Source organism: Rhopilema esculentum, chromosome 17 (assembly GCF_057945365.1).
Source record: "Rhopilema esculentum isolate cy_ngs chromosome 17, ASM5794536v1, whole genome shotgun sequence".
Lineage (NCBI taxonomy): Eukaryota > Metazoa > Cnidaria > Scyphozoa > Rhizostomeae > Rhizostomatidae > Rhopilema > Rhopilema esculentum.
Genome location: NC_142831.1, coordinates 2,149,188 through 2,161,665, shown reverse-complemented (window position 1 = coordinate 2,161,665; position 12,478 = coordinate 2,149,188). Strand labels below are relative to the sequence as shown.

At 34.8% G+C, this 12,478-nt stretch overlaps 1 protein-coding gene across 1 annotated transcript; it reads left to right on the top strand.

The window, feature by feature from the left end:
- The first annotated feature begins 1,331 nt into the window (after positions 1-1,331).
- LOC135681848 (uncharacterized) lies at positions 1,332-6,636 on the top strand. The gene is made up of 4 exons (XM_089113471.1): positions 1,332-1,505; positions 3,951-4,236; positions 4,582-4,816; positions 5,177-6,636. Exons 1-4 carry the CDS (start codon positions 1,482-1,484, stop codon positions 5,574-5,576), a joined length of 945 nt encoding a protein of 314 aa, XP_088969597.1. The 5' UTR covers positions 1,332-1,481; the 3' UTR covers positions 5,577-6,636.
- Positions 6,637-12,478: the final 5,842 nt, after the last annotated feature.

Here is a 12,478-nt window from a genome sequence, read left to right as displayed (position 1 = left end):
ATATCTACCAGGAAGAAATCTTCAGAAATATTTTTCAACAAACATAAAGGTAAGATAAGGATTTATAATACTCAACAAACATACCAGCTACTCGGATCTATAATTCATGAAAAAGTGATAATACAATGTTTGCTTCGCTCTAATGAAAGAGTAGGACAAGGGTTAATGATACTCAACCAACATTTCAGCAGGAAGGATCTCGATATTAATGATTTCTTGATGATACATCGTTGATTGTTCACTTATGAAAGGGTACGATAAGGATTTATGTTACTCAACAAACATACCAGCCATTCGGATTTATTATTAATGAAAAGTGGTAGCTCATTGTTGGCTATATTCGTATGAAAGTGTGCAAGAAGACTTTGAGATGTTATTCAACTTATTTAGCGTTGCATCATTTTTGGAACAGACTTTGAGATTATTGCGAATGGCCACAATTTTATTATGAAGATTAAAGCCCCCTGTGGTATCTTAATTGTACTGTATTTGTAGTGGTGTTTTGTAGATCTCTATCAAAATAAATAACTTATGTAGCAGCTAGTTGCACTTTGAACACAGTAATTAATTGATAAGGCCGGCTTTTCCCTTATGAAAGTGTATGATAAGGAGTATTTTTTCTACCACAAACATATACTTCAATGGGATCTTAATATTAATTGCAGATAAAGTGGCAAGCTCTTTTTATTAATTAAAATTGTGGACATCTTGGATACATTAGTTAGCTTGTATTCTCTCATCAATACCCTTGACATAAAACATGTAAAACCATTTTTTGGTAGAACTTTTGTCACCCCTTCATATAACCAAAACTTTTTTACAATTGTCGGTGGTCGAAATTTTGCGCTGGTGTCTCTTTAACTTGATAATTCTTAACAAGCTGCATAGATTGAGAATAATTGAAAATCAGTATGTAAAATCTAACATTTCGTTAAACGTATAGTCAAATAAGTTTATCAAATGAACATTAGAGTGTCGATAACGTTAAGGTAGTTCGTTACTTGCTTTACTTCAAAAAAAGCGCAACGAAAAATTTAATTAATTCAATTATTTATTTGCAAAGCTGCAATTGATTTTAATGGTTAGATTCCTAGGGTAGCATTATTTTTATGCTTCTCATTCCTGTTCATTTATAACAGCTGATAAACTATGTTCGCTACTTAAAGACTCATTGCTAACAATGGGCCTTTGCGAGCGTGGCGACGGTCCAAACAATGGCATTAAACTTCTACGGATTAACCAAAATTGATTTCAGACAGTCTGAAAATGCATTATGGGATACTTACGTTGCGCAATGACTCATTTTTAGCAATGAGTCTTTAACATTTCATGGAAATCAAACACAATACTTTTACCAGCACATTGTATAGAACCATAGCAAAGGGCTTTGGTGAGAAGGCGATCAGTATAGCGGCACCAGGACAATTCAGGTGAACAGCAAAACGGAATCCAAAGCAACTCATTGGCTGTCGTCATTGCAAATGCTGCACGTTCATCTTGCAAAGGTATAACTTCAACAGTGGTTAGTTTCGCTTAGTTCACGCTAAACTATCAGGCAGCATATAATGACTTAGAATCGATTTGACACAAATTATACAAATAATAGACACCAGAAAGTTTGAAGGCTTGTATATCTTTGCTATCAGACTATAGGTTTAGAAGATTAACCAATTTTACGAATCTTATCATTATGGGTTATATACATGTTTTATACCATCTTTTGCTTGGATTATAGCCTAGCATTAAGGAAAAGGAATAAACAATTAAAAAATTTGCTGGAAGTTGATAAAAAGAAACCAAAACAGTTAAAAATGCAACATTCAGACTTTTTTCTGTTGAGTATTATTGAGAAAGATCTTTTTTGCTTGAAGTGCAACTGTATTGAAAAAATCAAAACAATTTTTATTGATGTTCTTAGTCAAGTCAGTGCTCCTGAATCCGATGGTGAAGTTCGTTTTTTTGGAATTGGGAAGTGTTTTGAAGCTACAGCGCTTCAAAGTTGCGATTCTCAAGACTTTTTGTCCGAAAATTTGTGCGCTGTCTGTGAGGAATTTCAGGAATGTGTGACGCATTAACGTTTATAAGTCGCGGAAGTGATGTTAGCTTCAGTACTGAAAACTGTATTTCGAGTGCTATAAAAAACCCAAAAAAACGTGAAGTGGATGGAAATAGTGCGATAATTGTGCTCTAAATATCACTAGCTATCTAACTACAAGACACGTGCAAGGTATTTATTTGAGAAAATTTCGAGCCCATACGAAATAAGCAAACTTTTTACCTGTTGTGAATTATTGAGCGTGTCGAATAAGAATGCTTTTACGAACAGCTTTACAAATTATCAATAAAAGATCAAATTGTGAGCAAATTGATCAAAGGAAAAAGTTTATCTATTATAGAACCACACAAATTGCACATTATCCGGCGCTTTTCCCAATTTCCAACTTGCGTTGCCACTGTCAAAGCATCAGTTATCGCAACGGCCGTCAAGATGGGATAAATTGCCCCAGGGCAGGCACCGCGGAGACTTGAGAAAACTAGGGTGTCTAAAAAAAGTGGGGGGCTAAAACCGTAGAAAAGAGGCTTTTCTGGTAGTTTAATACTTAATATTTGGCATTTTTTGCATAAAGCCCCCCAGCCCCCCTGCTCCGCGGTGCCTGCAGGGCCTGATCGTCAGGGGGCCTCAAAAAGTAAAGAAGTTCATTTTAAATGGAGTTTATTAAAAGTAAAAGCAAAATTATGCCTTAAAAAGTAAAACTTTGTAAACGTTTGCAAGAAAAATATCAATTTAAGCTCATCTAGAGTTCATGGTTGCAAATATCTGTTCGCCTATCCGTTTTGGCTTCAAGAACGTCTTAGCGTCCCTGGTTAGGCAGTAGCATCATTGTTAGCATCATTGTCATGGTATCGTGATCCAAAATGAAAATTTTGATAATAACTTGATTTATCTGGAACCTTGTTCTCCAGTCTATAAGTAGCACGGTGGGGTATCTTTAAGCGTCTATTCATACCCTATCTCTTTTGGCGTATCAAAATGCCTATCTCTATCAAGTTTCATGCTGGTATCGCGATCTAATTGTTAAACTGTGACAACTACTACTAAGAGGTTTGAACTCTAGTACCCCTGGCTATAAATAGCACAAGGGAAATTTTTCGGCGTCTATTCGCATCCTTTCTTTTTCAGCGTATCAAACTGCTTATCTCTACAAAGTTCCATGCTGATATCACGATCTAAAAGTTAAATTATGACAATCACTGCTTAGAGGTTTGGAACCTAGTACCCCAGTCTATAAATAGCCTAAGGGGGATTTTTGAGCGTCAATTCATATCATATCTTTTTCAGCGTATCAAACTGCCTATTACTACAAACTTCCATGCTGGTATTGCGATCCAATGGCAAAATTGTGTCAATTACTACTTAGAGGTTTGGAACCTAGTACCCCACTCTATAAATAGTAAAAGAGGATATTTGTCAGCGTCTATTCACACCCTATCTTTTTGGCGTATCAAACTGCCTAGCTCCATCAAGTTTCATGCTTGTATCTTTTTATCTTCTTACAGCCCTCACTATGGCTGAATTGACTATATAAATCTTAATTCGTCACTCGCCCAGCCTCTTTTTACACGACCTACTCGCAAAAGAACCCCAGAAACCCCTATTTGTGGCCCCAAATTTAAAAAGTAAATTTTTTTTCAAAATCAGCGATGATTAGTATACCAGATTCAGCAATAAAAAAAATTCATTTTTTAAATGATTTGGAAAAGAACAGCTTCTGGAAGTAGATAATAAAAATGAATGTTTCCTGAAACAATTTCTATAGAGGTAAAATGAATTACAGCAGTTTGTCATATCTGTGAAAAAGTAAAATACCAGGGCAATCAGGAAACTAGATATTTAACAAAATTCTAATAAACAACGTTCTTTTAATGTAGAGTCTTATTTTACTTTTCAGTTCGTCTCAAGAATTAGGAAAATGTTCCTGGTACATCTGCTTTTTGCATTGACCTTCAATAAAGTCATGGCTGTTGATAATAATAAACGTTCGGTGATTTTTGAAGTGATACAAAACCCAACAAACGAGCATACAAGCATGTTCCATGAATCATTTCACGAATGTAGCAGAAATGGACCATGCAATTTTGTTGCAAAGAATATATCAACACGCAAATATTATACATACAACAAAGAAGATGATATTCCTCAAGACCGGAAAATGCTAATAATATGGAAACGAAAAAGTACTTTATTCAACTTTTCAGTTCTTTTTTTCTGGAAGAATTTTCAAGATTTATGTTACGTAATTCTCATTACCCTTGAAATATTTCGATGGATGACATCTTACCTATTGAGAATAGATCAATTAACTGGAAGGCGGAAAAGTCTATACCGTAGCGATTTCTTTTATTTTTCTGCATTGATTCTAAAATTATGCTAATTATGAAAAGGCGATTCTCTATTATTCGCTTTTAATACATTCAGGTGCGAAGTCATTTTAAAATGATCAGTTTATACTTGCACCTTGAGATTTTCAATGCATTCGAAACACTCTACCAATCACTTTATTTCCTTCTTTTAAATGAAAGGAAAATATTCCTGTCTTGATTGGCGATACGACTCTGCAATGATTAATGGGATATACAAAATATCAGATGATGACGGAGTTGAATTCAACGTTTACTGCGATTTCACATCAGAGCCAAATTCAGTATGGACCCTGATCGAATCCTTCTCATTGGATAAAAACAATTTGTTCAAGAACAAGCCATTCAAAATTGATTTCTCTTACAGTGAAGATTCTCCAAACTGGGGCAGTTACAGGTTAAACCTTCTTACCATTGCTTTTTTGTTCATTGCGACAGGAAATTGTTATGAAAAGAAGAAGAATAAGATTGTCTGAATTCTACTCCTTCACAATGAAATAAAATATATGGTGTTGAATAAAAACAAGTTTAGAAATTAATTGGGAAATGCTTTCTACGTTTGGTAGAGGTTTAGGTTGAGGTATTTCTACCAAGCCTTTATCAAAGCTGTGATTTATAGAGCAGGAGGGTTCGAAGGTGCTTCAAGCTCAATACGATCATTGATCACTAGTCGGATTTAAAAATTATATTCTCGCACATACTAGAGCATTAAGAAAAAATGAATATGCTTCTTAATCTGAATTTTCACATTTTCTAGACTCAGCAAGACAAGGATCGAGAAAATCAAGTCAAGATCAACCCATTGGAGAGCAACATGCAGCTTCGATGTTTTTGGTGTTGATTATCGAGATTACGTCAGATTCAAACTTTCTGCATTTGATCCACTTTGCTGTTACATAAGTAAAGCTCCTATACATGTAGAATTTGTAAACATTAGAGGGTACAGCGCTATGGAGCAATTAGTTGATTTTTGGCAAGATGAAGAAGAACATCTAAATATTGACTCTGAGAAAAATGTCAATTTTTTGCAAGCAAAGGAAGGATCCGTTAAAAGTGAAGATAATTTTGGACTCTATGAATACCAAAATTCAGCATTCCGATGCACTGCCAATAGCAGCAGCACTACTCAACATTGGATTGGAACGAACTACCCTTGACTCTGTTTTTATTTGCCACAATCTTATGTTATGATTCAAATAGAATCGAGATTTTGAATTACCGTCGTGTTCCCGCAAATCACAGTGTAAAAAATATATAAAAGCTAAAGTTATTAGTTATGACTGTTCCAACCCTCCTCCTCTGCTCTTATTAGGACCCCTCGCCAATTGATTTTGGCAGTTTTGTGTTAATTACAGTAGTGAAAAAAACGTAACATAAGCTAAATGTTGTCAATGATAGATAATAGCGATAAAATAGTGAAATAAGCGCACTGATTTTAAATGTATTTTCAGTATTCAGTATATGTAACTTCATAGTTAAGCCCCCCGGTAATTGGAACCCTCCCCCACCAATTAATGTTGAACATAAAATCCGACCCCCACCGGTTTTTCTGCCCCCCCTCCCCGCCCGGCAATTAGGCACCTATGAGTATGACACAAACCAATATTCACAAGACTTTTGCTTTATATCGACGGCCAAAACATACATTTGATGTAGGTCTTGCAAGGATGTAGACAAGGATGTAGAAGCATCAAAGCTTTTTATTATATGAGTAATTTACCCACATCTAAGTGACGAAAATAAAAGCCTAACAATTTTCTCAAGTCTGATTGGATCTTCCAATGATTAGGATGAGAATTAAGCTCGTAGTTATAGCCTAGAGCCATCCTACTTTACCCAACACACCATGCGTACCGTATATTTTCTATAAAAATGCCAGCTACTGGGCAATCGTATAGGATTCAAAAACTTCAATACTCGAGGCAAAATGTTTAAAATCTATGGGTTTTTAAAAAATTGGAAAACTCAATAATTGGATGAAAATTACTGGCAATAGGTATGACAAGGCGCAAGATTTGTAACTGCAAAAACCCCCACCACAACAAGATATTTAAATATCTTCAAAAATACTTTCAATCGAGGTAGCAAAGGCGGCAGCTCGTTTGCAGCTGAAAACTGATATCAGACAATCATTCATTGCACTTGAAAATCCAAGAGAGCAGCTGTAGCTGAAAGGAGATCATTGAGTTTCAACTACGAAAACCAGTAATAACAATGTTAAGATCACTAATCACTAATCACTAATCATTAATCACTAATCACTAATCACTAATCACTAATCACTAATCACTAATCACTAATCACTAATCACTAATCACTAATCACTAATCACTAATCACTAATCACTAATCACTAATCACTAATCACTAATCACTAATCACTAATCACTAATCACTAATCACGAGCATGATAGCTTCATATCATAATTATTCAATTAAATACATCAGTATCAAATTTCTTGGCACGTTTTAGTTTACTTTATTATCAAGGGCGGCTAAAAAACTCTAGCAGCTTACATTATTTAATGCAGATACTGCCAAGCTTTTCTACTTGGGTGATAATGCCAAAAATTAAAAAGAATCAGGGCAGGACGATGTTGATGATCTTTTGCAGGAAGCTACTGTTGTTGATTGGAATTCTCATGTCTTTTTCTATACTTATAAAGTTATTTATCATTTTCATCAGCGTTTGCGCCAATCTTTTTTTCACCAAATTTACAATTGAGATTGGCTTATACACAAGAGCCGCTAATAATCTAATAAATAAGGTATATATTAGAATTCAAGATCTGATTAAAATCGATGTATTGCTTATCATGTTATGACAGTTTGTGTCTACTAAAGATTCTGCCAGATCGAATCGTATTCAGGGTTATCTAGAAGTTATTTTGTGCAAAAATCTACCAATAATAATTATTCTGAAGAATTTCTTGTTGAGAAAGATGAAAGTTTCGAATGAAGGAGATTAAGTATTGAAAGTCTCTAATGTTTTACTGAGCAGACGGAAAATTGAATTTTATATTTCATTAGCAACTTATAAATAGAGGTACTTAAATAAACAAAAAAAAGGAAAAAAACAAAAAATCAGTTTCCTTACTCTATTGTATATTTTAGAAGCAATTTGTAGCTTTGAAGTTGCATTTTGACGTAAGTTTTGGATGTGATGGAAGAACAAAATGAACAGACTTTGACTGTTGAATAACGACTTTTTTCCTCTCATTCTATAAGTTGCAAATTTCGTTAAATTCAATTCCAGACTTATGTCACTGAGATTCTAAAAATCAATAGGAACATCGATTACTCACAATGATTGAACTATAAACACCCTTTTCGAACAGTTTCTGTCGGGATATTTCCTAAGGAACTCGATTTTTAATTGATGACGTCACTTTTTGTAAACTCTAAGGAAATAATGAGTATTGAAATTTTCCAAAACGTTTAGAAACTGGAGTACTTAGCTTCGACCATCGCCCCTTAATAAAATGGGCCTATTTGAAGCTATTAGATTCTACAATAGTTTCTGGATGTTTAAAAAAATAGCTATGCTTATTTGAGGCAAACGAGATAAAATGAAATATCGTGAACTTTCACGGGGAAAATTGATATCTTACAAATGGAGACCTTAAGAGTAACCATTTTAAGTAGCTAAATTTTACTAAATTATCTTACTGATAGTGTGATATCATACGGAGATGACACAATGTCATTCATTTAGGTTAATTAGCAATTTGTAAGAACGAGCTCAGCAAAATATCAAGAAGAATTCGCTTTCTAGAATAGTACAATGTTTATTGAATTTACTAAAACAAGTTAATGGTATCGGAAAATTTAAAGATGATATGAAGTAGCGGAAATATCTTATACTAAGTAGCGGAAATATCTTATCTCCAAATTGTTAAAGAAAGTGTGTTAAAGCATGCTAAAGTGGTGAAATAGAGCTCTTTTTTGCTGCGAAGAAAGCTTGCTCTTAGAAGATGTTTGATGTTTTGCCAATACCGAGCAGGAGAAATAACAGGTGTGGTATTTCTCAGCCAATCAGGTACTTTTACATTCTGAAACCTGATCTGTTCTATGTTTTTAATTCTTTTGGCATTTTCAACCAACATGATACATCTTTAAATAAATGAAGGAAAAGCTTACAGTTTTATTGCTTTTACGCAATTGAAAAATGGCTGGAATAAACATTTAAAAACATTCGTAAGCTTTTCATCTGACACTAGTCAGGCGTTTCACGTTTATACACTGTATACATCGGAATACTTCAAGTGCTTGCGCTAGCACAAAACTCAGTACTGTCACCAGGACATTGCATTGCATGGAACCATTGTAAAGGGCTTTGATGAGAAGATGGTCAGTATAGCAGCACCATGACAATTCAGCTGAACAACAAAACGGTAGCAAAAGCAACTCATTGGCGGTCGTCATTATAAATGGTGCAGGTTCATCTAGCAAAGGTATAACTTCAAATATGGTTAATTTGATAAGCGTTGTTATGCTACATATCCAAAAACTGATTTTCTATAACTGAATTTTATAAATTCGTCATATAAAATAATCTTCTTCCATTACGGCAAAATGTTAAATATGGGAGATTTTCCTTCAAACCTAGGCTGATATGTATCCTGCAATTGACGTTTTGGTGAATATAACGGACAGTTTTAACATCAAGATTCACGCTTAATGCAATCATCTAGCAATATTAATCATTTAAGAATGATTTAACTAATAAGATTTGCAAAATATACTGTCAATATAAATCGTCCACTGATATCCTGTTTCAACTATTTTCTTGTCAAATTGCCTTTCCTTTCAAATATATGGCTTTATGAGACATGTTTATAAACAAAACAAATCAAAATAGGTGCGCAAAATAATGGACGACAGCCAAATCCAACAGGACGATGCTACGACCATTATATCAGACATTAGGTTTAAAAAAGAACCATTTTTATCTGTCTTATTATTTCAACTAACATCAGGGGAAATATATTTGTTTCCTACCAAATTTTGCTTGGCTTATAGCGAAAAATCAAAGGACAAGAATGAAAAATCAAAAAAACTAAATAGAAGTTGATAGAATGAAAACCAAACTTTAGAATGTGCAATATTCTTAAGCCTGGTTCCCAATTGGTCGTTTGGGTCGTTTGAGTCGTCAGAGTCGTTCCTGAAAGACACGAACGACTCAAAAAACACATTTGTTTCCACTTGGTCGTTTGAGTCTTTCGAGTCGTTTGTTGTTGATGCTGCTCATTGCTTGCACCATGCATCGCTCATTTAATTTTGGCGGCATGCGTGGAAGGAACGATGGTAGCATTTGATAAACAACAACTGATGTTGCCAAGTCAACTATTTCTACCTCTGGTGACTTTGTACAGACGACGATGTTAAATCACTAAATTTCAGTGCAATGGCTTGCCATGATTTGATATTTTTGTATTTATTTTTTAACTATTTCCAGTTATTGTTATAATGGTACTCGTATTTATTAACTTCTTCCATAAAGCTTTCTGTGAAATATTCAGCTATCTTGTTCTTGTTCTAGTCAAACACGCGGTTACAAGAAAACCTCCTTTTCTTGAAGAAAAAGTTACTAAAGCGTGGGTCGTTTGAGTCGTTTGAGTCGTTTGTCGGTTTCCACTTGCAAAAATCATTCATGCGTGGGTATTTCGGGTCGCGGAGATAGAATTTTTTCTATCTCTGCGATAACTGTCGTTTGAGTCTTTCGGGTATTTTGGGTCGTTGGCAGGTACGTTTCTTCCAACGACCCAAACGACCCAAACGACCAAGTGGGAACGAGGCTTTAGACAGGTTCGAAACACTTATATGTCGTTGTAACTGAATAAGCGATACAGTTGTGAGGTCGAGATCAAACCAGTCTTGTTTTTCGTGGATTTATCCTAAAGGACTTCGAACACATATAAAAAGTATAAAATTCCATCACATATCTTTTACGGATAAGGTTTTGATAGCTAATTCTGATAATCTTCATGCTGAAATAACATAAAGGACAAATTGAAAGGATAGGATTAGGATGAAAGATATCTACCAGGAAAAAATCTTCAGAAATATTTTTCAACAAACATAAAGGTAAGATAAGGATTTATAATACTGAACAAACATACCAGCTACTCGGATCTATAATTCATTAAAAAGTGATAATACAATGTTTGCTTCGCTCTAATGAAAGGGTAGGACAAGGGTTAATGATACTCAACCAACATTACAGCAGGTTGGATCTCGATATTAATGATTTCTTGATGATAAATTGTTGGCTGTTCACTTATGAAAGGGTACGATAAGGATTTATGTTACTCAACAAACATACCAGCCATTCGGATTTATTATTAATGAAAAGTGGTAGCTCATTGTTGGCTATATTCGTATGAAAGTGTACAAAAAAGAGATAATATTATTCAATATATTAAGCCTTGCATCATTTTTGGAACAGACTTTGGGATAGTATGCCACACGGTTATTATGAAGATGAATGCCCCTGTGGTATCTGTGTGTGGCATATAATTTGCAACTTGCATTTTAAAATGATAATAACAAACTTTCCTAATAGTTTTGCCAAATCTGTATACCGGGACAGGGAGCTACCTGAGGCGGCAGCATGGCTGCCGCGGAAGGACCAATAAATTTACGAATTTGATGCTTCCAGTTCCCTGGAAAATGCACTCTTTCATGCAAATTTTACTAAATCAATCCTCCTAATCCTAACGAAAATTCTTTTTTTGCAAACAAATTGAACAGCAGATAAAAACAACTGGTACAATTTCGCCGTGTTCTTGAAGAATTCCATGTTGTCAGTTACTTCTAAAGCCAGGTAACAAGCAGCACTGGTTGCCAATTTAGGTCCCTCTTTCCATCTTAGCATGCTTTTTTAGAGGAATGAACACAAGCCACAATTTTACCTAAAGAGGGCTTGGATTTTTAGATATTTTGCCAACAAGAAATCTCTAAATCTTCAAATCATTAGTTTGTTTATTTTCATTCATATCAAGGAATATCATATTTAGCCAAATCAACAACTACCTTTGCTCGATCTTTAATTGATTTTAAGGGGCCCTTTACATGAGACCCGAAATGAAGCTCATGCCGGTGTAATATGCGTTTTGGTACCCTATGCAAAAGTGTAACATTGTGAAACGCAATGTGTTACAAATCATGTTGATTTATCATGGTGTGATGTTAGGACACAATGTGCGAAATCATGTTGATTTATCATGGTGTGATGTTTAAACATATATGGGCACACACAACCACCCCCCATCGGAGTTTGAGGCTGTGACCAGGTGGTAGTGACTACTCCTTATCTCCATTTTTCTCATTTTTCTATTTTGGATTTTATACTTTTATTCACATATTGGTCTTTTAGTTTTTACCTTCTATACCTATAAAAACGAAATGCATGCTAAATTCTACCATTCGTTTTGGTTACCTATTGTTTAAGTGCTTGGGTACGTTTTTGCATAACCAAAATTGCCATGCGTTTGTGTACCCGGACCGAAATGCATGTTAAATTCCACCATTCGTTTTGGTTACCTCTTCTTTAAGTGCTTGGGTACGTTTTTGCATAACCAAAATTGCCATGCGTTTGTGTACCCGGACCGAAATGCATGCTTAATTCTACCATTCGTTTTGGTTACCTATTGTTTAAGTGCTTGGGTACCTTTTTGCATAACCAAAATTGCCATGCGTTTGTGTACCCGGACCGAAATGCATAAGGTTACCGAAACGCATATGACAGCAAAAGAGGTGCGTTTCGGTACCCTATTCAAAAGTGTAACATTGTGAAACGCAATGTGTTTCAAATCATGTGATTTTTTCGTTGTGTAATGTTACGACCCGTTACGAGTAACAAATTGAAAAAAGGTTTTTAGAGTTTAAAATTTCACACTTGTCAATCACGCAAACTTTGGAGTCGCCATTAATGTTGTACTTTTTTGCATAAACTTAACAAGGGAAATCACAGCATCGCTGCTTTTTAGTACCCTCTTGTTAAAAAAAGTTCGATTATTCTTTACATTCTGAACAATATTAACCAGAACATTTGTGTA

What these genes read in the sequence shown, in the direction of transcription:
- LOC135681848 (XM_089113471.1), top strand. Translation starts at nt 1,482, where the DNA reads ATGCTGCACGTTCATCTTGCAAAG. An exon ending in TGCACGTTCATCTTGCAAAG is followed by an intron (nt 1,506 to 3,950) that starts GTATAACTTCAA and finishes TTTACTTTTCAG; the next exon opens with TTCGTCTCAAGAATTAGGAA. An exon ending in AATAATATGGAAACGAAAAA is followed by an intron (nt 4,237 to 4,581) that starts GTACTTTATTCA and finishes TTTAAATGAAAG; the next exon opens with GAAAATATTCCTGTCTTGAT.